The following is a 23,619-nucleotide window of genomic DNA, read 5'->3' as shown; positions in this document are numbered from 1 at the left end:
AGGAGGGGCTTGGGGACAAAGGCTAAAAGGGACACAGAATCCAGGCTCCATAACAGGCTGTGTCGCTGTTCCCTGTAATGAGTGGGTGGGAGAGAATCTGGGACCTCAGGAGCCCTTGCTTTGGACTTGAAGAGGCCCGTTCATTTCCAGCCCCTGTTCTTGGCAACCCTGGGTGCTTCTGAAGAACACACCCAGAAGGCAGTCCTTATAGTATTTGTTCCCCCAGAAGCAGACCTTGAACATGGATTTGAGTGCAGGTAGCTTATTCTGGAAGTGCTTCTTAGGAGTCACTAGCAGTAGGAATGTAAGGGGGAGAAAGAAGGGGAGACAGCTAGGGGTGCCTGGGTGGCTTAGTTGGTTAAGCATCTGACTCTTGGTTTCGGCTCAGGTCATGAACTCATGGTTCGTGAGTTCGAGCCCTGCATCAGGCTCCATCCACACTGACCATCTGGGGCCTGCTTGGGATTTTCTCTCTGCCCACCCCCTACTCACATTCTCTCTCAAAATAAGTAAATAAAACTTTAAGAAAAAGGGGGGGGGGGAGACAGCTAAAAAGACTGTTATCAAACCAGTGCCACTGAGGACAAATGGAGTTGAATCCCATGAGGGGCTCCTAGAGTTCCTCCTTGAGAGCTGGGGAACCTTCATCAGTCACTATTTGAGGACTGCTGAGGGGAAGTGTTAATTCCCTGACATGTCTAGCCTTCCATGGGGCAGAGTAGGCTCTCTTGCTAGGGAAATAGGCATGTTTATTTGTTTCTAATGAATAAGAAATGATACAAAGTGGTCAAATAATTTTAACAGGACTCTTGTTTCCAACAGGTGAAACGCCACCTGGACCCCCTGCCTGCAGGCTACTTTTACAATGGCACCCAGTTTGTCAACTTCTTTGGTGACAAGACTGATTTTCACCCACGTATCCTTAGAATCAGGGGCAGTAACTTTGGGGGCATGTGAAAACCTGATTGTAAAGAGGGTGTGTGTTAGAGCCAACACAGCCAAGCCCCTAGAGCGAGCTGGGTTCTGGGAACACACAGCAAGCCACAGAGGCAGACTTTTCATTGTGGCCTTTTAACATCATTAAAATTAATTTCACCTTCATTCAGTGATTGCTGATGCAACTGTGGGTTGTATTTTAAATGTAACTGTGGTGACATCCTGACTTCTGTGGTCATCAGGGGTCCTAATATACAAGTTGGACACTAGACGTGATTACAGTAGTTAATCTGTGAGAAGGCAGACAGGAGTCCTCATGAAAGCTGAAGGGCTCAGCTCTAGGACTGTGCCAACCCCAGTCCCTTCTCTGTAGCTGTGGTGCTGCCAATATAAAAGAGTCATGTACCCTTTGTGTGAGCTGGACGCTCATTATGTCAGTGTCCCCCACCTCACCTGCCCACAGATCCCTCTGAGCTGGGACAGGCTCCCTTATCCTCCAGTATCAGGGCTCTCTTCCTTAATGAAATGCCAGTCATGGACCAGTTCATGAATGACTACGTGGAAGAAGCCAACCGGGAAATTGAGAAGTATAACCGGGAGCTGGAGCAGCAGGAGTATCACGACCTCTTTGAGCAGAGGCCCTAGGGGAAGGCTGTGCCGTGCATCCTGCAGAACATCCACCCTGGAGGTGGATGTTTAGAAATGGGGGTTACTTAACCTCAGCTCTCCCAGAGGCCCCTCCCTAAAGGGGCTGTCTTTGTTCTCCTTGGCCTTTGTGTGCTGGCTTGAGTGCATGTTGTCTTTATTCTCTATACAGCGCTGAAGAGCATCACCTGCACCACTAATGGGGGGGAGGGGGGTACTCATGGAGCAAGAGCCGATAAGGGCTGCCCTGCCCTGTGTGTGGGGCTGGCAGTTCAAAACCTCTGGGTCTTTGGTAACAGTATCTCCTATGGGCTGCTGAGACACTGTGACAGTGGGGAGAAGCATTTGGGTCACACAAAGGAGCTGTTGGGATGCAGAAGGAACCCTGGCTGCCCAAACTGTGGCTGTGCCTGGGGGCCAAGCCACCACAGGCCTCACACACTGCCCCAGGAGAGCCTGTCCCCAGTGGAGTGCCTGCCTTTCTGGTTAGGCCACTTGCATTGAAGGAGCTGGCCCTGTTGGCCCTGGGCCCAGTCCTGGGGGGAGCAGCCCAAGCTCTGCTCAAGCTCAGCCCACTGAGCCAGCAGCTTGGGCTGAGATCAACAGTCTGTTCTAAGATAAGGGGATGTCCCTTACAGACTAAACTGAGGGGAAAGGCATGTTGCTTTCCAGAAGCATGTGGCTTTTGAATTCGCAAGCAGTTTCCCTGGAGGTCGGTGCTCAGCTCCCCTCGTGGTATCCCTCTACTTTTGCCCCATTCGAGGGCAAGAGCAAACCTGCTGCTTCAGCCTCCCTGCTGATGCTTTGCCTCACTTTTGAGGAGAGCATCCTGCATGCAACTGCTTTGTTTTAGCCCCAGAGCTATGATCATTTATGGGGCATCCCCGAAGGGGGCTCACTCTCCAGACCTAGCCCTCTCCTCGGCCATGCCAGGGAAGGCCTGGTTTTCAGCCACAAACTTCAGGAAACTTATGTCCCCAAGCATTGTTGCTGGCCCTGGACTTGCTTGGTTCCTGAGGACCAGGAGTTTCAAAGAGTTCCAATATCCAACTTAGAATTTCTTCCAGTGGCTTTGTTTTCAGCTGAACCACAAAGCAGAGGGGTATTACAAATGCATCCCATGCCTAACTTCCAGAATTAGTATGTGGGAGGGGGGCGGTCACAGGCACTGATGTTTGGGTGATGTCTTTTAGGACTTCAGCGCCTCAGCTGCCTAGATTGTAAATGCTTTCTGAATTTCACATTTTTTTTTTTTTTGCATGCCTTAGGAAGAAGCACATAGACGAAACCAGCAAAGTTTCCAGTAATGTATAGGGGTTTTTGATAAAGGCCCCTGGCCCAGAGGAGAGACAGAGAAAGGATGGAGCACATGTGGTCTGTGTGCCTGATCACTCAGAGGCCTCCATGCAAGTAGCAAAGCAAGTGTTAAGGGCTTGTCAGTAAAATGTACTTGTATTAGAAAAAAAATAATCTGAAGCCAAATGAACAAAACTCCAAATACCACTGAATAAGAACTCTTGCATGAAGAAAGCCTTCTGAAAAGGCCTGTGTGCTCCAGGCCCAGCTCCCAAAGCTGGTGGTGACAAGGGCCCAGATGTGGAGCCCAAGTCAGGGAGCACCTCACTTCTGGTTGGCCGGAGGCTGGGGTCCACAATGGACCTGCCTCTGCTTCAGAATCAATAACATAGATCTTAAGTGCAATTGATGAAATAAGCAATGAGTTACTGTAGCTTCTTTTAGCTCTACCGAGCTCTTTTTAAAAACTCAAACTTGAGCAGCCTTAGAAAAGGGAGAGGTGGGGTGGGTGGGTGGGGTGGGGGAACCAGAGGCCATTTACTCCAGGTGGGTTGCTGTGAATTTATAAATGAAAGCTCTGGATTGAGGAGCTCGAGCCATTTCCTGGCTGCTGCACAAAAGAGTTTTTAAAGAGGGCTCGGAGCCCGCCCATAAAAGCGGGTCTTCCCACTGCGTGGGGCTGTAGTACTACGTGGTGGTCTTGGTTTCTGACCATTGTCCACAGAAATGCTCTCTCACCAACTCGCCCCACTGTCCCAATCCCTCTGCTGTTAGAGGGAAAACTGTGATTACCTCAACTTGAATATGAAACTGTGATTGAAAAAAGTCAAAACGTTAAGAAGTTCCAAAGCCAAAAAGGCAGAACTGGCTGAGGCCTCTGTTGACACTCCTCAGCCTGCTAGGGGGTGTGAAGGGGCACACTGGCGAAAGGGCATTCCTTGCGGCACACGGCACACTCGCTGTGCCCTGGCAAAGAGGCACACTAGCTGTGTGAGCTCTTCGAGGACTGAGGCAGGGGGATGCCTCCTCCCCCACACTGCCCCTTCTGGAACCTGCCAGGCGACTCTGGGTTCCGACTGTGAAGTTGAATGTCCACTTGATTGCTCCAGGCAGAGGGACAGGGTCTTAGGCTTTCTCCAGAGGAAGGGCCATGACACTGTGTTGTAGATTTTGGCCTCAGGAGTGGATGCCAGGAACCCAGCGGGGACATCAGAAGTAGTAGGTTTCTTAGGGGCAGGCAGAAGTCCTCCAGGGGCTTACATGCTTTTTGCCAACTTTCCTATTAGCAGCTTCAGTTTTATACCACCCAGAGTGAGTGTGATAATGTTGAAGTCGCTGAAGTTATAGGTTATTTTACGTTTTGATGTGGGATTTTTCCTTTTTTTGATTGGAAGGAGGCAGAAATTGGAGAAAAGGGATCACCCTAGGAAGGGGCTGCTGGCAAGGAGTCCAGGTGGCCCTGTCCGAGCCCTGGGGGCTCTCTGACCTGAGGCCAAGACACGTGGCCCCGCAGGTCACAAGAAAAAGTTCCCTCCTAAATTCTATTAGGATTTTGGAGAATTTTTGCACAGTAATAAGCTCTGGGTTGCTCTTTGGGCTTCTCAAAAGGGAAAAGTTAACTCAAAGATTGTAAACTATTAAGTATTCCAGCGTGTTGCTGGCCTCGTTGGATAGTTGTACCTCAAAAAGTAGGTGAGAAAAGGCTTCCTCATTGTCCCAGGTTGTCGAATACTAATGACAGAAGAGCTCACTTACGTGCCAAAATTCACTTTTATACTAGTTTTTCAGTGCTTTAATATTTGTAACTTAAATTTTAAAACTCATATTTACAGACACTACTGTAACTTCAGTGAAACTGAATTGTGTGATTGAAGCTTTTTGCTTATAGTATTTATTACACTACTTAATTCAGTAAATATATAAAAGTAGCCTTCAATTTATTTTTATATTATTTTACATGTTTTTACCTGCAGTCGTGTATGTGAATTTACCTTGGTAACTGAGACGTCATGCTAAGGACCAATAAACTCACTGAACAAGCAAGACCTGGCGCAGTTGGTTGTCACTGTGGCCTCAGCCCCAAGGTTGAGAAGGCCCGGCCCCTGGGACAAGGCGGGGGATTCTCTTGGGGCCTCTTGGGGAAGTGCTTTGTGGGGGCAGCTGGGGAGGAGCCCTTGGGGTGCACACTCCCATCCCCAGATCCCAGAGGTCCCACAGAGAGTAAGGTTCATGAGGATACCACCCTGCGTGGGGATGGGCACTCTCAGGACTCCCAGGACCCAGAGAGAGGCTCGAGGAAGCCAGTTGTGGACACAGGGGTTCCCCAGGACCCCAGAGAAAAGCCATCCTGTCCCCACCCTCACCCTCATGTGGCCCGGGAGAAGCCACATCCACCAGTAACCTCTCACTCGTCCCGGATGGCGGGGCTCGGGTGTGGGTTTGCGACCCTACACCCCGCCTCAGCCTGGGTGCTTTACAAAGCTTGTTGGCCATCTAACCATGACCAAAACTCCATGAGTGGCCCTCGGTCCTACTTTACAAATGGAACCGCCGAGACACGCCCAAGGAGCAGAGCCCATGCCCTGGCTCCCAGTCCATCCGAGATGCCTCTCCGGCACTGCCCCACAGAGCGGGCCTGGGAGCCGCACGCTCCAAGGGAGAAGCCACCCAAAGGCTCACATCTCTGGTGCAACGGTCACCAGTGCCCCTTTCCACGTGTGGCAGGGTTTTGGGCTGTGGGCGGGCCTGGCTGGCGTAGGGCTGCTGTCATTTCAGGGCAGGAGCTCGTTGCTGAGGTGCCATGCTTCCATGGAGACCCTGCCTTCTGTCCCCCTCTCAAGGAAGGAGCCTCCAGACAAGGGAAGTGCTCTGCTGGGAAGATGGAGAGCTGACCCAAGGGGGAGGAGGCAGCCCCCCTCAGATGGTGGGGAAGATGGTCTTGGGTTTGGAGGTCCTGTGTGCTCAATTAGGTACAAACCAAAGCAAAACTGCATGTGAGGGGCCCAAAGAATTGGGGATGAGGGGGCAGCAGTATCACCTTCCTCACAACCCCTCCCCCGAGAGTCTCATGCCACCCCCTCCTGCAGGGCCACGTGACGGAGCTCCTGTGCTTTCAATTCCCAGGAAACCACCAGGATTTGGAGATTACCCTCCACAGTTGTCAGGGAGATGGGGGAGACAGGATATGTCAAAGAGCTTCTGGGTGGGATGATCTTTGAGAGCCAGAAGGTCTTAGAGGCCAGGAAACCTAGGGCCAGGAAGGGGGCCTGTCCCCACCTGGAGTGCACAGTAGGGCAGTCGGTCTACTGGAAGCTGAGAGCAGGCTTGACAGAGCAGAAGCCTCAGAATTAGAGAATTCTGGCCCATAGGTGGGAAAGGGACTTGGAATAGAGGGTTTCAGATAGGGCTGCTGAACATCACAGAGCTCTCTCAGAAGCACAGAGAAATAATCAGGTATTCATTTCTATCATACAATCTAGGAAAGTGATGCCCCAGGGAAACCTGACTATATGCCCCGCTTGTAGCCCGTGATGGAAAGGGAATGGCTTGGTTACTGTAAGAAGAGTCTAGGGTGGTACCAGCTTCAAGTTGGACCTAGGCACTCAGATGTCATCAGAGCCCTCTCTCCGCAATTGGTGGCCTTCCTCTCCCCGGGTGGTAAGCTTTCTTTATGCCACCAGCAGCCCCAGCACCCCAAAGGGAAGACCCAGCCTCCTTCTCCAGAAGCAGCACCAAAGTCTGGGGTCACATTCCCATCCCTGAACCAGTCACAACGATCAGGGATATTCTGACCGGCTTGGCCAAGGGTCACTGTGCACTTCCAAAGGCCCCCCATATCAGGCCCACTGGGGATCTCAGTCCCCCAGAATAGGGCTTGCTCCCTTAGACCACCATGGTCTAGGCCGTTTCTGAGCTTTTCTGTTAAAATCAGATATATAGTTGATTTTTTAAATTTTGCTTTATGATAATCTTTTCTGTTACAAGAGATAGCAAGCACAAAGTTGTTCTGTTGTGGTGATAGTGACTTTAACCAAGGGAAAAACATGTTTTTAATTGAAAACATCCTATGCAGTAGGACCATTTTGCCCTGCAGACTGAGAGAAAAGGCCACCATTTTTTGGCTCTCTAGTGCCTCAGTGCGCCGGTATTCTGGGACTCAGGGACACCAGTATTCTGTGGGAGCCTGTTTTGAGAATCTTTTTTCCCCCCTAAATAAGAGAGATGGTGTAGACTGTAGTGTAGGGGTGGACAGCTGCTCCATATTGCTGGAGATGAGAAGAGGACTAACTGGAGAATGATTTTGAAGGAACAATTGACAAGGCAAAATGACCAATTAGACAAGAGCAAAGGGGTGACCTCCAGGTAGAAGTGGAAAAAAACCAAAGTGGAAAAAAACCTAATGTGAAACAATTCCAAAAACTTTGTTGTTTCATTATCCAAAAATTTGGAGAAAAATAAATTCATCCACAAATTATTCCTGCTCTTTCCAGGCTTTGGTTAAAAAAAAAAAAAAGAAAGAAAGAAAGAAAAAAAAATCAGTGTCAATAAATTTTATGTCACACTAATAAATGACTATGAATCTGTTTTTTTAAAATGCTAATCAAATAAAATGTGAGTAAATATCCATTTTATCCTACAATTACTCCTGCTTTTACCATACCCTTAAAGAAGTTTATTTTTTTTTCCTCACATGGGCTTCAGATTTTTAAGAAACTTTACATATTTACTCAGAAGTTTCATGCCTGGATGAATGTACAAATAATAGCAAAATAAGGACAACAGGAAGAGGAAAGATGATTTGATAACCAAACCTTCATGGAATTTTCTAGCTAAAAAAACCTCCATTTCAATCTCTAGATTCTGACTGTGAGTTGACAGGAGGGGAGGAGGGCACAAAGAAATGTTCCCCTAAGGGGAGCAGGTCCTTGTTGGCCCTCCACAGGGCTTCTTGCCCTCCTGCCTCCCCTCAGAGGAGCCTAGATCTTTCAGCACGGATAAATAGAACTGGGAGAGGGCTCAATGCCGTGTTCGTTGGGCACCAAAAGCTCTTCCTCACACCCACCTGTGGGGCTTGGACACGTGCCCCAGGAGAGGAGGGTCAGTGGAGGCCACGTTCCCTCCCCCAGGCCACCAGCATCACCAGAGGGATAATGTGGGAACAGCACCTCCCCTCCCAGGACCATGAGGGACTGTACAGCTGTAACCAGAGAAGGGCTGTGAGGGGCTGGGAAGGCTGGTCAAAGCAGCAAGAGCCCCAAAAGGCTTGTAAAACCCCAGGTGTCTCGAGGGAAGCCTGACAACGGCAAGGTGTGCGAAGCCACACTTGCCAGGAGTCCAAGGAAGGGGAAGGCAGAGGGATGGAACAGGGCAGACCAGAAGCTGAAATTAAAGGACTCGGTGCCGACTGAGGAGTTTGGGGCGAGAGGAAGGGAGTCTGGGGAAATCAGGGGTATCCAGCTGGGTCCCCATTAGGTGCAGCTGGAAAACCAGAGTGGGAGTGGAGGACGGAGGGCTTCCCCGGCTCGTAAGCCTCTGGAAACTATATGTGGAGACATGAGTCATGTCAGCTTTATTGAACCCTACTACCCTGGGTGCTGTGCTGGTGAAGGACACACAGACTTGCTCTTAGGGAGCTAAGGCCATGCTGCAGTTAGGGGGCATGGGGGTCTGTGAGGAAAAGACGGGAACTGCTAGACGCCGTGTGAGCAGGGAAGGGCGCCCTGAGAGCTGAAGGATGGAATGAGCAGTTCAAGGCAGCAGACACACCTCCCTGGCACCCAGACTATCAGGGCCTCGGGTGGAGGCTGGTATTGGAGGAACAGCTGGCAGCCACTGTGGCTGGAGCAGCACTCTCCCGGGAGCAGGAGGCACAGGATGAGGTGGGGAATAGGGGCCAGGTTGTATAGCACCCGCTACCCCACACCCCTACCTCCCTAGGCCACAGCAGGAGATTGCCGTATTTATTTATTCGTTTGTTTTTCAAAAAACCACGAGAAGCCACTGTTGGTGGAGAATGGATGGGGGTGGGGGCAAGTCAGAAGGCTAGAGGATGGACCAGGCTGGATGTAAAAGTGGGCAGAACTGTGCTCCGCTCTGAAGGTAAACCCAACAAAATTTGCGCACGGATTGGGTGTGGATGCACTGGGGCGACTCCCAGGTCCAGAGCAGCCAGGTGGATGGTGGACTTGGAAGTTCCGTTTAGCCTGGATTTCCTCAGAATTGCCTATCAGCCATCCAGGTTGGGGGGAAGGGGTAGGTAAGTTGTGACCTGTTGAAGTCAGGAACACAATGACAGGAGTCATGAAATCTGTGGCTGGTAGAGAGCCCCAGGGAGAGATCCAAAGATCCAGGCAGGCCCACGCTGAGAACTGGGTCAGAGGAGGAGGACGAGGAGGAAAAAGGAGGGATGGATGATGCTGGGCACTGCTGGGGGCGGGGGACAGGCAGGGGAGCTGAGGCGGTTTGAGTGCAGGGGTGAGGACAAAAGACAGACGTATCACGGGGTTGAAGAGAAGTAGGGAGAGGGTGTGGAGACAAAGCAGCAGAGATCCCTCTGGAGATTGGATGGTACCTGGAGGAGGGAGTTCAAGGGAGTGGCTTTGTTTTTATTTTGTGTTTTTATTTTTTAAAGATTTTATGTTTAAGTAATCTGTCCACCCAACTTAGGACTCAAAACCTCAAGATCAAGAGTTGCGTGCTCCACCGACTGAGACAAACAGGCACCCCTATTTTGTGTTTTTAAATGAGATACTATAGAGTTACTTCTCCAGATTCTAAAATCTATAGGCCTTATAGGCTTATGGGGGAAATGGAGTTGAAAGCCTTTGGAAAGCCATTAAGTGCCTTGTGGAACCCAGTGTTCACATCCACAGCCCAGTAAAGTCTGAGACCCCAAGGGAGAGAATCAGAGGAAATGTGTATGCCCATGTTTGGATCCCTAGCTGCCTGCCTGTGTAAGGACCCGACGGGGCACAGGCTGGGAGACCTGCGGCACCTGTGTTTGCCCTCAGCCTCTGATGCACAGAGGGCAGGTGATGGGGGGGAGGGTTAAAGTAAACAGCTTCTCATGCTGGGGTATGGGGGGGTGCTGGGGGGTCTGGGGCCTCTCTCCAGAGCAACCAGAGGAACAGAACCTGCAGGGGCAGAGGGCAGGAAGCAGGGAAGGGCTCAGTGGCAGTTTCTCTGAGAGTCAGGTCCATCCACCCCTGAGGGAGGCCTTGGCTGTGGGCTCCTGCTTCCTCAGTGAGCCAAGTGGTGAGGTCCCAGATCCAGGAGGAGGTTGCCCCTCCAATCCAGGGTGGCTTCCTGGAAGGTGGGTTGGAAGGTCTGGGTGTTTGGGACCTGTTGCTGACACAGGGAGACAGATGCAGAAGCCTAAGCATTCCCAGACAGGGGCCAAAATGGGTGGCTTTTCAGGGGTCCAACCCTGGCACCCACCCACCCCATCCAGCCTTATTCTCTGGGCAGTCAGCCTATCTGTCCTTCAGCTCCTCCTCAACCTCCATTCTCCACCTGTAGGACTCTGGAAGTCGGTAAAATAGGCTGAGGGTCTAGCTAAAGAAGATCCCATGGGTGGAGTGCAGGGGTTCCCCAGGAATACCCTGTGTCCATCCTCCCAGGCCCTGCTCAGCCCCACAGAAAACATGCAGCCAGCCCCCAGCCAGTCCTGAGTCTGGTAGATTTCCGCGTCTCCTCTGGTAGCAAGGAGCCGGGTGCTCAGAGCCCTCCCGACTCCGGGGCCATTCATGTGCAGAGGAATGCCCCCATGGCTTCCCTCCCAATGCACACTGTCTTGCTGGGAGGGGAAACCGGCCGCCCGGCTTACCCGGTCTGTGACATGGGCTCCCCCAATGCACCAGGAGCCATTGGGGGCTTCAGAGCAACCCCTCCACAGAGGTGGGCTCACACTCTGCTTGCCCGGCCCCCTCTCTTCCACGCCTGGGGGACCGTGGCTGAGGACTCATTTCCAGCAGGAGGCTGGGCGGGGGTTGGGGCGGGGTGGGGGGGAGGGGGGCGTCGCTGCTAGTCCTCGGGTTGGCAGCCGGAGTGTGAAGAGATGGGGTAAACACTGGGGTGGGGAGAGTTCCTGAGTCAAAGTGGGGCGCAAGGGCTGTAGAATCTTTTGCTGAGAAGCCACCGAGGATCAAGCCAGGGATTCATCGTATGGGCTGGATTTGCCTAACCTGTGGCAGCGCACGCGGGCCTGCCCGCGCGCAACACCGCCTCCCTACACAAACGCACGCGCTTGCGCGCGCACACACACACACTCACACACACTCGACTTTCAGAAGACCAGGCGCTGGCGGATGTACGTCCCCAGGTCGGGCTCCCTCCTGTTCGGGAAGGAAAACCGGACGGCAGGGCCACCTCGAATAATGGAAGAATAGAAGCCACGAGTCAAGACCTTGACCCAAGAGACCGCTGGGGATGCGACGAGGCCAGAAGAGGAACCGCGAGGCGCGCAGAAAGTAAATCCGACGCCGCCGAACCGGGAGCGCCGCTGGCCCTTGCGGACTAGGGCGTAGCCCAGGGAACGCGCGCCGGCCCTTCTAGTTAGTCAGGGTGCGCTTCCTGGAGGAGGAGGAGGAGGGTTTACCGCTCAAGCGACCGGGATGAATGGAAGGGGCGGGGCAGCTGGCGGGCTGGGCCCCGACGAGGCCCCCTGCCGAGGGTGGGGCGGGGGCCGGCAGCGTGCATAAAGCCGACTGTGGAGAAGCCCTCCCACGACCCGCCACAGAGGCACAACACCTTGGGTCCCTGGGCCCGTCGAGCTTCTTCCCAGAAACTTCCCAGCCCCGCCCAGCTCCTAATCCGGCAACGCCTGGGAGGGCACGCGGGCTCGAGGAAGCCCGATCTACACGTTCTGGCTGAGTTGCCCCGGGCTCCCGGGAACAGCCTGCTGGGGACTGGCAGGAGCGCGGGTGAGGGCGCGGGGCGGGCGGACGGGACCCCGCCCAGGGCGGCACCAGGGCGGGGCGTGGAGCGGCATTAGGACCCAGACGCGGCGCGGGGGTGTGTCGCCGGCTCCCGCCGCTGGCCCGCCCGAAATGCCAAATTCGGGGTCCCAGAGATCCCGGGTGAGGAGTCCGGGCGTGCGCGCGTGTGTGCAGCCGTCTGGCGGCCTACCGCCGGGCCATGGCCGCGGCCACCCGGCGCCTGTTCCATCTCCAGCCATGCGGTGGGTGCCTGAGCCGGCGGGCGCGGCAGGGGCGCGGCGGGAGGGCCGTTCGGTCTCCGCCGCGAAGGGCTGCTAGGAAGGGACGCGGAGCCGTCGGAGCACCGGGGAGAACGCAGATGCCGCCGGCTTGCACAGGCCCCGGGCCACGGTGGGCGAGGGGGTCGTGGAGGCTTCCCAGCCCTGGGGGGTCAGGTGTGAGTTCGGCCCGAGGGGGAGTGGGAGCCCGAGCCCGGGGGATTACGCGGGTGGTGGAGGGAGGCCCAGGGGGCCTCGTGGACACTGCGCGCTTGATTTAATGCTCTATTGCAGGCTTGAAATTCTTAGTCTTTGAACCAGTGGAGGGGTGGGGGCGTGGAAGCGGTTGGGACGGAACTGTGGAGTCCCTAGCACCCCGAGCGCCGGCCTCTTCCCAGCGGGCACGCTGCCACCTCTGGTTACGTTCTGCCAGGGACACCTTCTCGCCCCGGCGCTGCGGAGAAGCCTGCCCATTCTGGGGGATCCCGGGGCCTCCGACCGTCCCCTGTGAGACCACAGCACTCTTTACGTCGCGGCTCTGATACCTGAGGGCCAGCCTGGGGCTTGTAGGACTATTTACCTGCACTTGGGGCTCCCGGTATGGGAGTAAGGTGTGCACCACCCCCACCCTTCCAAACCCTCGTCACCCTCGTCCTCTGGCCATCCCTGCGGCCTCGATGCTAGCTTTACTGCCCCCGCCCCTCCCTTCTGGATGCAGACCCGGCTCCCGTCCCGCGCGTCCGTCCGCATCCTGCCGCCCCCCCCCCCCCCGGCCCCCAGGGTCTCCGAGTCTGGAGGCGCTTTCCTCTCATGCACGCGGCCCCTCCTGTCGCTTCCTTCCTCGCACAGAGCGGCACAAACAGCCGGGACCATCCGGGGCCCTGTGCGGTGAGCGCGCACAGAGCCCCCTTCCCCCGCGCAACCCCCTGCCCCGCGCCTTCTCCTTGGAGGACCAACGGCTCCGCCTCCCAGGAGGGCCGGGACGTGGGGGGCACAGAGGGGAGGAGGCCGTTGCCATGTCGCCCCCCGGTGACCCCAGGCGTGTGCGGTTGGGGGCGACTACACGTGTGATGGGTGTTGATGGCCCCTGGGTGCGAAGAAAGAGTAGGAGGCGCCGCGATGTGCCGCCAGGAAGGCCCCCGCCCAGGTGCTGGGCTTGGCCGCGAAACAGCGCAAGCGGGAGGCCAGGGAGGCCGGCTACTACAAGGAGGGTGGAGGGACGGGCCCCCTCCCAACAGTCCCGGCGGCCTGTGCTGAGTAGCAAAAGCAGCGAATCCTGCGAGGGTACTGTTAAACTCCTAGAGGAAACATGCTGAGAACATTTCCCCTTTCCCACCTGGGCAGACCCTAGCAGATTGGCTGAAGAATAACAGGCTTGGCTTTCTCTTAAGGGGCTCCTGCCTAGTACTACCCCCTACACTTTTTGTCCCCAGGTTGGCTTGGGTTGGGTACCTGGGAAGGGGTAAGGAGTCAGCAGAGTTGGTGTGGGGAGGGGAGCAGTTGGACACGGGACACTGTCCAGGGCTCGTTTGTGTAGCTGGTAACAGTTCTTGGGTTTCCCTTGCAGAGTCCTCTTCCGAAATGTCCCAGAATGGATTCGTTGAGGATGTAGTAGGTGAGTACATCTGTGGGGGGGGGGGGGGGGGGGTCTAAGAGAGCTCCTTGGTCAAAAGTCACAAGAGACCTAATTCCTCCACTGGGGCACCCATGGCATTGATCACCCATCTGTGGCCCTCTGTTGGTGCTAGATGCTTTTAGATCCTCTCCTTCGGGAGATCGTGGTAAGGTGGAGGGGGCAGCTAACACTGCCTCGGACACTGACAGGCTCTCTGGTGGTCTCGTGGATCTGGGAAGGCAGGCGGTTCCCCCTCTTAGGCTGTGTAGATGAGTGCCCTTGGTTCACTGTTGGAATGCTCTGGTTAGGCCATGTTGTATCTGCCCACATCCCTCAGTCCCCGCCCAGCCCTGTGAGGCAAGGGCTGCCATTGTCCCTCTAACGAAATGTAACCTAACCTTTTTGGGCTTCAGCTTTGCTGCTTCCTTCAGACCAGCTCTCCCGCTCTCCACGTCTCTGGGCTCTCCTGTGCCCAGACCTGGGGGGCTGGCCTGGCCATCAGAGGGTTGTTCAGTGGGACAGTGCTTGGATAGGGTGGAGTGATGATATGCTCTTACCCAGGGTCCCCAGGGCATGGTGATTGCATGTGCCAGGCTGTTGGTAGGCAGGTTAGGTGTGTGGTTCAGCTTATAGGTGGGGACATGGCCTCCTAGGAGTGTCTCAGGGACTGAGTAGTATCAGCTGGGCAGGTCCTAGGTAGAACCCAGAGTAGGGGAGAAGGGGACAGCATGATGGTGCAGTGCCCAGAAATAATGGGTGCTGATGGGGGTGCCAGAAGGGAGATTAGGGCAGGTTGGGGCTGGGGCGCCAGGTAGTCTAAGCAAAACAGGTCCAGGACTGGGGAGGAAGGAGGTTTTCATGGACGTTGGGGCCAGCTCTGCTACCCCTGCCCTGACCCCTGGTCCCTCAGGCAGGGACCCTCCATAACTCCATAACAAAGGAGGGAAGGACATTTTTCGACTCTGGGCTCTGAGTACAGTGTAGACCTAGAGCTAGGGGGCCCTCCTAGGGAAGGCCTAGCACCTCCTGCCCAAAAGGGCCCAGGCTGAGCACAGGACACTGCGGGGAACGGGGCCTGGGATGTGCAGAGGAAACCGATGGGCTAGAGTGGAAGTGAGTCAGGGTGAGTCACTGCCTGGCAGGTGTAGGCGTGCTGCTGACCCTTCCCCGTCCCAGCACAGGTGTTTGTCAGGCATTGGTGGGGTCTGGGCTACAAGAGCCCCTTTTCTGGAGCACTCGCACGTGGTGAACCACAGGGGAACAGGGCAGTCAGGAAGGGGTGCCGGCAGGGACCTAGGAGGACTTGCCAAAAGAGGAGGCTTCCTCTGAGCCTTGAAGAAGGCCCTCTGGGGAGGGGAGCCCTCTGCTCGTAGGACAGGTGCCGGCATGCCTGGGGCGTTGGCCAACTGGCCTCAGGAGTGAGATCAGAAGTGGGGGGTAGGACCGGGCCTGAGGGACCAGGAGTCAGGGCAGGGGTAGCAGAGCTGGCCCCAACTGTCATCCCAGAGGTCTTGAGGAGCAAGAGTGGAACACTCGCATGTCACCAGGAAGCGGGTGTGGGCTGTGAGCAGTTGTAGGCACTAAGACCAGGCTCTGCACTGGGAGTCCCAAGGTGCCATGACACCCCTGTTGCCCTCCATTGGGTCTCTCCTGGGGGGGGGTCCCCTTCTCTGTCACTCCCTGACTGTATCTCTGGCTCCCCTGCTTCCTGGGCCTTGTCTGGTGTCTGGACCGGGTCTCTCAGCCTTGATGCTTCGACCCACATGCCCTCCCCGAAAGAAGCGCCCTAAAACCCTGTGCCAGTAAGGTGGGGAGGGGGCTGGCTGCCGCAGCAGTTCCGGCTTCCCTTGGGTCCCCCCTAGAGAGCCAGACAGGTCTAGGTCCTGTAATCTGGGGGTTCTGGGAGGGCAGGGGCCAGTCTTGCCTGCATCATTGCACCAGGTGCCTGGCCCAGAGTTTGCGAAATGACCATACTTTTCTCTAGCTGAAGGATGCACGTGGGTCAGAGCAGTGCAGGGCCCTGGTTCCCCGCAGCTGAAGAATGTTGGAGAAAGCAGTTGGGTCGGGCCGCCAGCTGGCTGCCATACTTTGATTGGGGCTGGGCGGGGACTAGATAGTCTGCCTCCCGGGCCTACAGGAGGCCTCCCTCAGCGTTCACGGAGAGTGCACCAAGTGGGACAGCCTAGGGGCCCCTGCTCCTCGGGCCCGGAGTCCCTCCCTCTGGTGTGTGTAGCACTGACGGCCGGGTCCTCTCTGGGGGGGGGGTCTCTCTCGGTGGTGGTTGGGCCTCTAGGCTACCTCAAGTGTGACATGGACGATGCCTCGGAAACCCGTGAGGAGAACCTGGGGGATGAGGCCTTCGACACGGTCACCTCCTCCATTGTGTCTGGCGAGAGCATCCGTTTTTTTGTCAACGTCAACCTGGAGGTGCAGCCCGCCCAGGCTGGTATGGGGGTCGTAGCAGGGCCAGGCTGGGGGAGGGCAGGGCACCGGGGACCGGGCAGACACGGCCGCGCTCCGCCAAGAGTCCCGAGGAAGCGGGGCGGCCCCCTGAGCCCTCCCGCTTTCCTCTAGCCGAGAGTGAGTCGCCGGGCGGCTGCGGGCTCCTACACACCTCCCGCAAGGTGAGTGGCCCGTCTGCAGGACAGGGGACACTTGGTCCTGGGCCACTGATCGAAGGGGGGGGTGGGGCGGGGGGAGGTGGCTGCTCCCCGTCACACTCAACAGGGGTCTCACACCGGCCCTCGGTCTGGCTGCGGGGGCCCGCCGTGCCGGGCTGTCCCTCTTGGAAGGGGTATTGGTCTCGGTGGGCAGGGGCAGCCAGGGGACCAGCACAGAGGAGAGGGCCCAGGGGGCGACGGCGGATCGCACTCATGGGCCTCCGTGGTTCTGTGCGTGGGGGTCCCCACAGTACCTGAAGTTAAAGAACTTTGAGGAAGAGGTACGTGCACACCGGGACCTCGACGGCTTCCTGGCACGGGCCAGCATCATCCTGAACGAGACGGCTACCTCGCTGGATGATGTGCTGCGGGCCATGCTGTCCCGCTTAGCCCATGACCCCCACAACACCGAGCCCGACTGCAATTTGCGCCTGTTCATGGCCATGCTCTTCACGGATGCCGGGGCTCCCATGGAGGGTAAAGGTGAGGCCCAGCTGCCCGACTGGGCAGGGGCTGTCAGGGAGGCGGGCTGACAGACCCTCTTACCCCTTTCACTCCGGCCTCAGCCCACCTGCTGTCAGACACCATCCAAGGGGTCACTGCCACGGCCACAGGGGTGCAATACCAGCAGTCCTGGATCTGCATCATGTGAGTTGCCAGGACACCACAGCCGGCCTCCCCGCGGCTCAGCCTGACCCCCCCGGGTCTGAGGGCAGAGGGTGTGGGCACTCTGTCCCGTTTGGTCTCTTTCTCTCCCGAAGAGAGGTCACTGGGGGGGTCAGAGTTAGGGGTTCCGGGAGCCCGGCTCCCAAGATGACAACCAACTGTGTGCTGCGTGCCCTCCCCACCCCGGCAGCTGTACCTCCAAGGCCCTGCAGAAGCGGCATGTGTGCATCAGCCGGCTGGTTCGCCCACAGAACTGGGGAGAGAACTCGTGTGAGGTGCGATTCGTCATCCTGGTGCTGGCCCCGCCCAAGATGGTGAGTAGGGGGTCTCGCGGTGGCTCCTGGGAAGGAAGGCTCCAGGTTACCTTGCCGTCTTCTTGGAGGCATCTCTTCCATGTGCCGGAGAATCCCACAGTCCGGGGCTCATGCTCACACTGTCCGTCACATCCGCCCTACTGAGTTTCTCTGAAGCGTCCTTGCTGGGTCCTCGTCAAGCCCTAATTTCCCCCAGACGTTGCCCGGGAAGTTGTATTTCCTTCTTGACTGAGAAGAGAGACTTGTTAAAATTCGTATCCCTCAAATACGGGAGCTTGTCATTGGCCTCCCCCCACCCCAGTCCTTCTTTCAGTTGGTCGCTTTTGTGATTTGCTGGCCAAGGATCCCCGCTTCTGCCTGGGCCATACACCCCCCTGGTCAGGGGCACCTTGCTTTTGTGGGAGCTGAGGCTGATGTAGTTCGAGGAGTCTTTTTTCAAGGAAAATGATTTTTTTTAATGTTTATTTATTTATTTTGAGAGAGAGAGAGCGTGCACAGGGGAGGGGTGAAGAGAGAGAGAATCCCAAGCAGGCTCCACGCTGTCGGCATGGAGCCCAACGTGGGGCTCGATTTCAGTAATCTCAACATCATGACCCGAGCCGAAATCAAGAGTCAGACGCTTAACTGAGCCACCCAGGAGTCCCTCAAGGAAAAAGATTTCCAAATCATAAATAGAAAACGGCTAAGGCTGCTGCCCAGGACTGAGAAGGGCCTTCATGCTTCAACTTCCTCTAGCTTCTTGATGATTCTGCCCTTGCCTCTGGTACAGACTCAAGCTTGGCATGGCCCTCCTCTGTAGGCTTTCTGTAGGAAAAGCGGGTGCCCCCCAGCAATTTCACAGACGTGCTGTGAGCCTCCCCGAATGCTACTTTGCTGGTGAGAGGGAAGAGAATTTAGGGAAGTGGGCAGCTCATGGGTCAGAGAGGGCAACAGCTGGCCAGGTGGCCAGAGCAGTGGAAGAGACAGTATCCCCAGGGCTGAGCAGCTAGACTGGTGCCTCGTGACAGGCCAACCAGCCCAACGCCTGGCTCCTCGGGAGAACGAGACTGTTCTTAAGCTAAAGGGAGCAGAGTGTGGGCTGGCCGGCCCTGGGACTACTGCTTTGGGGCAGCCTGAAGGGGCAGATACTGCTCTCAGGGGACAGGTTGCCATGGTAGAGGCTGGACCCTAAGTTCATGGACAAAGTTGACTTTAGTCAGGAAAGGGGAAGGCTTGACAGGCCTGGAGCCCCTCTGAAAATCAAACCAGAGGCACCTGGGTGGCTCAGTTGGTTAAGTGTCCAACTCTTGATGTCAGCTCGGGTGTCGATCTCAAGGTTGGGAGTTCAAGCCACACATTGGGCTCTGCGCTGGGCATCGAGCCTACATACATACATACATACATACATACATACATACATAGATACCTGCAGACTGTACGAATACCACTAGTGAAACGGAGCTGGGTGAACGTTCTTCTCCATCGCTGTGATTTCATCATCCACGATTATACAGATTTATGTTCCTTGGGACAATACCACTATCTCAGTTTATAAGAACTCAAGAGGTTTTTGTTTTTAATTTTTTTAATGTTTATTTATTTTTGAGAGACAGAGCATGAGCAGGGGAGAGGTAGAGAGAGAGAGGGAGACACAGAGTCCGAAGCAGGCTCCAGGCTCTGAGCTGTCAGCACAGAGCCCGACGCGGGGCTCGAACTCACAAGCCGTGAGATCATACCCTGAGCCAAAGTCGGACGCTTAACCGACCGAGCCGCCCAGGCGCCCCATAACTCATGAGTTGTTTTTTTTTTAATGTTTTTATTTATTTTTGAAGGAGAGAGAGAGACAGAGCCTGAGCGGGGGAGAGGTAGAGAGAGAGAGGGAGACACAGAATCCGAAGCAGGCTCCAGGCTTTGAGCTGTCAGCACAGAAACTGACGCGGGGCTCGAACTCACAAACCTCGAGATCATGACCTGAGCCGAAGTCGGACGCTTAACCGACCGAGCCGCCCAGGCGCCCCACTCATGAGTTTTTTAAGGAAGTTCTGAGACTGCCTGTGGTTCTAGTGATCTGCTGACCTGGTGGGAATCATGGTAGAGTCCACTAACACTTGACCTTTGGGGGACAAAACTTGCTGCCAGCTCACAGTGGGGGGCACTTGCCACATGCTTCGGACTGTCAGTGATGGGCAGGGCAGGGTGCCCCCCCACTCTCGAGCTGCAGATGTGATTCTCCTGTCCTCTGCCCCCAGAAAAGCACCAAGACTGCAGCTGAGGTGGGGCGCACATTCGCCACCATGTTCTTGGACATCACCTTCCGCCAGAAGCTCCTGAACACCCGCACGGAGGAAGAATTCAAGGAGGCTCTGGTGCATCAGAGACAGCTGCTCACCATGGAGAGGCAGCGTTCATCCATCGGGACAAAGGGTTACATGAACTCCATCAGCATACACAAATCCCCACAGGTACAGGGGAGAGGAGGGCGTGGGCGAGTGGCCTGTGGCGTGGGCCATGGGCCTCAGGGCTGACGGACATCTGTCCTCTTGCCCAGCCCCCGAAGCACAAGGACTTTCTCCCTATGGGGAAGGGCATCCGGGAGGACATTGCCCGCAGATTCCCTGTGTACCCACTGGACTTCACTGACGGTAGGTGGCCCTGTCGTCCCCCCGAGAGCTCAGCCTACGGCTTAGGTCCCAGGACGACACATGTGCCTGTCTTGCATCCCCAACACACTTTCTGTGCTGTCCCATTCCCAGGCATTATCGGCAAAAATAAGGCTGTGGGCAAATACATCACCACCACCCTGTTCCTCTACTTTGCCTGCCTCCTGCCTACCATCGCTTTTGGGTCCCTCAACGATGAGAACACCAACGGGGCCATCGGTGAGGGGCTGGAGGCCGGTGAGGGTGTGGCTGGGGGCCGAGCACTGCGGCACCTGCCCAACCTCCCCTTCCCCCACTTCTCAGATGTGCAGAAAACCATAGCAGGGCAGAGCATTGGAGGCCTCTTGTACGCACTCTTCTCTGGGCAGCCGCTGGTGGTACTGCTGACCACTGCGCCCCTGGCCCTCTACATCCAAGGTGCAGTGGCCCTTCCGGTGGGAAGGTGGTTCCCACGGTCCCTGGCCCCAGCCTGGCCCTGACCTCCCACCCCTGCCCTGCTGCCTGCAGTAATTTCTGGCATCTGTGACGACTACGATCTGGACTTCAACACCTTCTACGCGTGGACGGGCCTGTGGAACAGTTTCTTTCTCGCGCTTTATTCCCTCTTCAACCTCAGCCTGCTCATGAGTCTCTTCAAGAGGTGACAGAGCCTTCCCCGAGCTGCTGGGACCCTCAAGCAGGAGGGCGACGAAGGCCGGGGAGCTTGGTCAGCCTCCATGCTGGCCTCTGAGGTCCTGTAGCTCTGCAGTGGATGGGGTGCCCCCACCATATCACTGCCCCAGGAGAGAAGCATGCGACCCTGGTCTCCATGGCAGGAGGATGGGGGGCTGTGCAGAGGCTCAGGGAAGCCTACCCTGTGGACCCCTGACAACTCACCCCCATTTGCTGAGGCATTATCACCCCCTGGCAGGTCAACAGAAGAGATCATTGCCCTGTTCATTTCCATCACGTTCATGCTGGATGCTGTCAAGGGCATGGTTAAAAGTGAGTGTCTAGCTGGTGGCTACCTGCTGCAGGGGGAGCTCAGTTGAGCAGGGGGACTGTGGGTTGTGACCAGGGCAGCCAAGCAGCCTGCAAGCTGGGGCTACTGCCACAGTCCAGGGTGCTCTGGGGACCTGTGACTAGCAGAGAGCAGCAGCCCCATGTAATGGAGGGTGACCGGGCTGCCTCAGGCAGGATCAGAGGCGCCGGGCCATGCGTGAGCCACTGTCAGAGATGGGGGTGGGGGGTGGACAGGCAGGTCAAGGGAGTCCTGGCTGACAGAGAAAGGCAGTCCCCTCCCTTCCCCCCTGCCCCCAGAAGCCTTTTCTCCCCTCAGGGCCCCCTCCGCCCCACATCCAGGAGGAAGCTGGGCCTCAGTCTCCCAGAGCCCCGATGGCTGAGGCCTGCTGGCCTGTATAGTCTTCCAGAAGTACTACTATGACAACTTTGGGAACCACCATGAAGACAACACTTCTGTGGTGAGCCTGCTGGGCCTCGGCACCAGCCTCAACACCAGCCTCCACACCGCCCTCAACACCAGCCTCCTGGCGAGCCCCCTGGAGTTGACCTCCGTAAGCGGCCCTGGTACTGAGCACCTGGGCCGGGAGACTGCTGTACTGAGCCTCCTGATCATGCTGGGCACGCTGTGGCTGAGCTACACCCTCTACCAGTTCAAGAAGAGGTGAGGGGGGCCTCGGGGTGAGGGGAAGGAGGCACCGGCCCCCAGGCCGCGCTCATACACCCGCCTGCGTCCCCAGCCCCTACCTGCACCCCTACATGAGGGAGATCCTGTCAGACTGTGCCTTGCCCATCTCGGTGCTCACCTTCTCCCTCATCTGCTCCTACGGCTTCCGGGAAATTAAAAGTGAGTTGGGCTCAGGCAGGGGCCGAGGTGGGGTGGGCTTGCTCCTCGGGGCTGCAGGCTTGAGCAGGGGCCTGTACCCTGCTGCAGTGAGCCAGTTCCGCTACAACCCCAGCAAGAGCCTGTTTGAGGTAGCCGAGATGCACTCCCTGTCCCTGGGCGCCGTCACCAGTGCCATGGGCCTGGGCTTCCTGCTCTCCTTGCTCTTCTTCATTGAGCAGAACCTGGTGGCTGCCTTGGCTAATGCCCCAGAGAACAGGTTTGCGGGGCTGGGTGGGGAGGGGCGAGTGCGTGCCCGGCCCTCCGAGGGGCCACGGGTGTCCCGCCACACGTGCCCCTGTCCGCTGCAGGCTGGTGAAGGGCACCGCCTACCACTGGGACCTCCTGCTCATCGCCATCATCAACAGTGGGCTGTCTCTGTTTGGGCTGCCCTGGATCCATGCCGCCTACCCCCACTCCCCACTGCACGTGCGGGCATTGGCCATGGTGGAGGAGCGTGTGGAGAACGGGCACATTTACGAGACGTGAGTGTGAGAGTGGTCCCTGGAGGCCGGAGGCAAGTCATGTGGACCCTGAGGTGGGGGTAACCCTGGGCCACCTGTGACCTAGGAAGGGATACGGCTCAGGAGACTAGGGCCCCAGAAGTGAAAGAGCCCAGGGCCCCACGTGTGACCTGAGGCGGGGGTGGGGGGGCGGCCTGCCCCGCACACCAGGGCCGGAGGTGATCTGGCGCTCTGGGACCGCACAGGATCGTGAATGTGAAGGAGACACGGCTGACTACGCTGGGTGCCAGCATCCTGGTGGGCTTCTCCCTCCTGCTGCTGCCCTTCCCCCTGCAGTGGATCCCCAAGCCGGTGCTCTACGGCCTCTTCCTCTACATCGCGCTCACCTCCATTGACGGCAACCAGCTCTTTGAGCGCGTGGCCCTGCTGCTCAAGGACCAGGTGAGTGTCCGGCCTGGACAATGAGGGGTGGGGGAGGGAGGTCCAGTTCCAGACCGGCCCACACCTGGCCCCTGCCGCCCCGCAGACCTCGTACCCGCCCACCCACTACATCCGGAGGGTGCCCCAGCGGAAGATCCACTACTTCACGGGCCTGCAGGTCATGCAGCTGCTGCTGCTCTGTGCCTTTGGCATGAGCAACCTGCCCTACATGAAGATGATCTTCCCCCTCATCATGATCGTCATGATCCCCATCCGGTACGGGACGGCGGGCAGAGGCAGCAGAGACCCCACTGGGTGGGAGACAATGGGTTAGGGTGGGCGGTGGGCCAGAGGGGCCCAGCCTGGCCCCGTGGGGGGTTGCGGGGAGTAGCCTCCGCCTTCTCCTCTGACCCAGTGCTCATCTTGCGGTCTGTTCGCTGTCCCCGCAGCTACAACCTGCTGCCCCGAATCATTGAAGCCAAGTACCTGGACGTCATGGATGCTGAACACTGAGGCCCTGGCCGTGTCCCATTCACCTGTCCCTTTGGCTCTTCCCAGGCTGACTGTAGCCATGTGGGGAGAGGTACGGGTGTCTTTTGGGGTGTTCCTGTGTGCTGCACTCCCTCCCAGCTGTCCCAACAGGCCTAGGACATCGGGGCATCAAGGTCGGGGGGGGGGGGGTCCGTGGCGTGTGCCCATCCCTGTCCCCATTAGCCTTTCGCTTGGGTCAGTAACACTGCTCAGGACAACTTCTGCCCAGAGTGGAACTAAAGCCGGATTTTCTTTTGATAAAAGAGTCAGATGTCTGAAAGAGAAACCATTTCCTTGATTGTATAAGGAATTTGCTGTGTGCACATTAGAGAATAAAGCTCCCGTTTCTACGCTTCCA

The 23,619-nt window shown here is 56.8% G+C and overlaps 2 protein-coding genes across 24 annotated transcripts in view; both read left to right on the top strand.

The window, feature by feature from the left end:
• The window catches only part of DNAAF9 (dynein axonemal assembly factor 9), a 130,562-nt gene extending 125,642 nt beyond the window's left edge, over window positions 1-4,920 (top strand). For 2 of the 3 annotated variants that reach the window (XM_027069661.2, XM_027069659.2), the window contains exons 36-37: window positions 823-916; window positions 1,469-4,920. In XM_027069661.2, the coding sequence (XP_026925462.1) occupies window positions 823-916; window positions 1,469-1,581 (207 nt within the window). In that variant the 3' untranslated portion in view covers window positions 1,582-4,920. The remainder of the gene's footprint in view (window positions 1-822; window positions 917-1,468) is intronic. The other variant, XM_027069660.2, reaches the window with a different exon arrangement.
• Window positions 4,921-10,947: 6,027 nt separating this feature from the next.
• Window positions 10,948-23,619, top strand: SLC4A11 (solute carrier family 4 member 11). Of its 21 annotated transcripts, none has more exons than XM_053200172.1 (21): window positions 11,520-11,798; window positions 12,504-13,354; window positions 13,638-13,685; window positions 15,979-16,131; window positions 16,260-16,309; window positions 16,597-16,828; window positions 16,912-16,993; window positions 17,202-17,325; window positions 19,554-19,766; window positions 19,853-19,946; window positions 20,058-20,183; window positions 20,268-20,381; window positions 20,472-20,604; window positions 20,875-20,948; window positions 21,366-21,627; window positions 21,704-21,810; window positions 21,898-22,066; window positions 22,158-22,331; window positions 22,556-22,751; window positions 22,837-23,006; window positions 23,180-23,619. In XM_053200172.1, the coding sequence occupies exons 2-21, from the start codon at window positions 12,748-12,750 to the stop codon at window positions 23,241-23,243; spliced, it is 3,192 nt and encodes a 1,063-aa protein (XP_053056147.1). In that variant the 5' UTR covers window positions 11,520-11,798; window positions 12,504-12,747; the 3' UTR covers window positions 23,244-23,619. The 21 variants fall into 21 exon arrangements, with proteins under 21 accessions (XP_026925469.1, XP_026925479.1, XP_026925475.1 ...); XM_053200173.1 differs by lacking the exon at window positions 11,520-11,798 and adding an exon at window positions 11,818-12,203 and having other exon boundaries at window positions 12,365-13,354; window positions 23,146-23,619; XM_053200171.1 differs by lacking the exon at window positions 11,520-11,798 and adding an exon at window positions 11,819-12,203.

Source organism: Acinonyx jubatus, chromosome A3 (genome assembly GCF_027475565.1).
Source record: "Acinonyx jubatus isolate Ajub_Pintada_27869175 chromosome A3, VMU_Ajub_asm_v1.0, whole genome shotgun sequence".
NCBI lineage: Eukaryota > Metazoa > Chordata > Mammalia > Carnivora > Felidae > Acinonyx > Acinonyx jubatus.
Note: the sequence above shows the minus strand (reverse complement) of the source record. Positions and strands in the feature narration are given on the sequence as shown.

Coding starts and splice junctions, on each gene's coding strand:
- SLC4A11 (XM_053200172.1), top strand. CDS start 12,748: ATGCTAGCTTTACTGCCCCCGCCCCTCCCTTCTGGATGCAGACCCGGC. Junction 13,355..13,637: donor AAGCAGCGAATCCTGCGAGG/GTACTGTTAAAC, acceptor TTTCCCTTGCAG/AGTCCTCTTCCGAAATGTCC. Junction 19,767..19,852: donor GCATACACAAATCCCCACAG/GTACAGGGGAGA, acceptor CCTCTTGCCCAG/CCCCCGAAGCACAAGGACTT.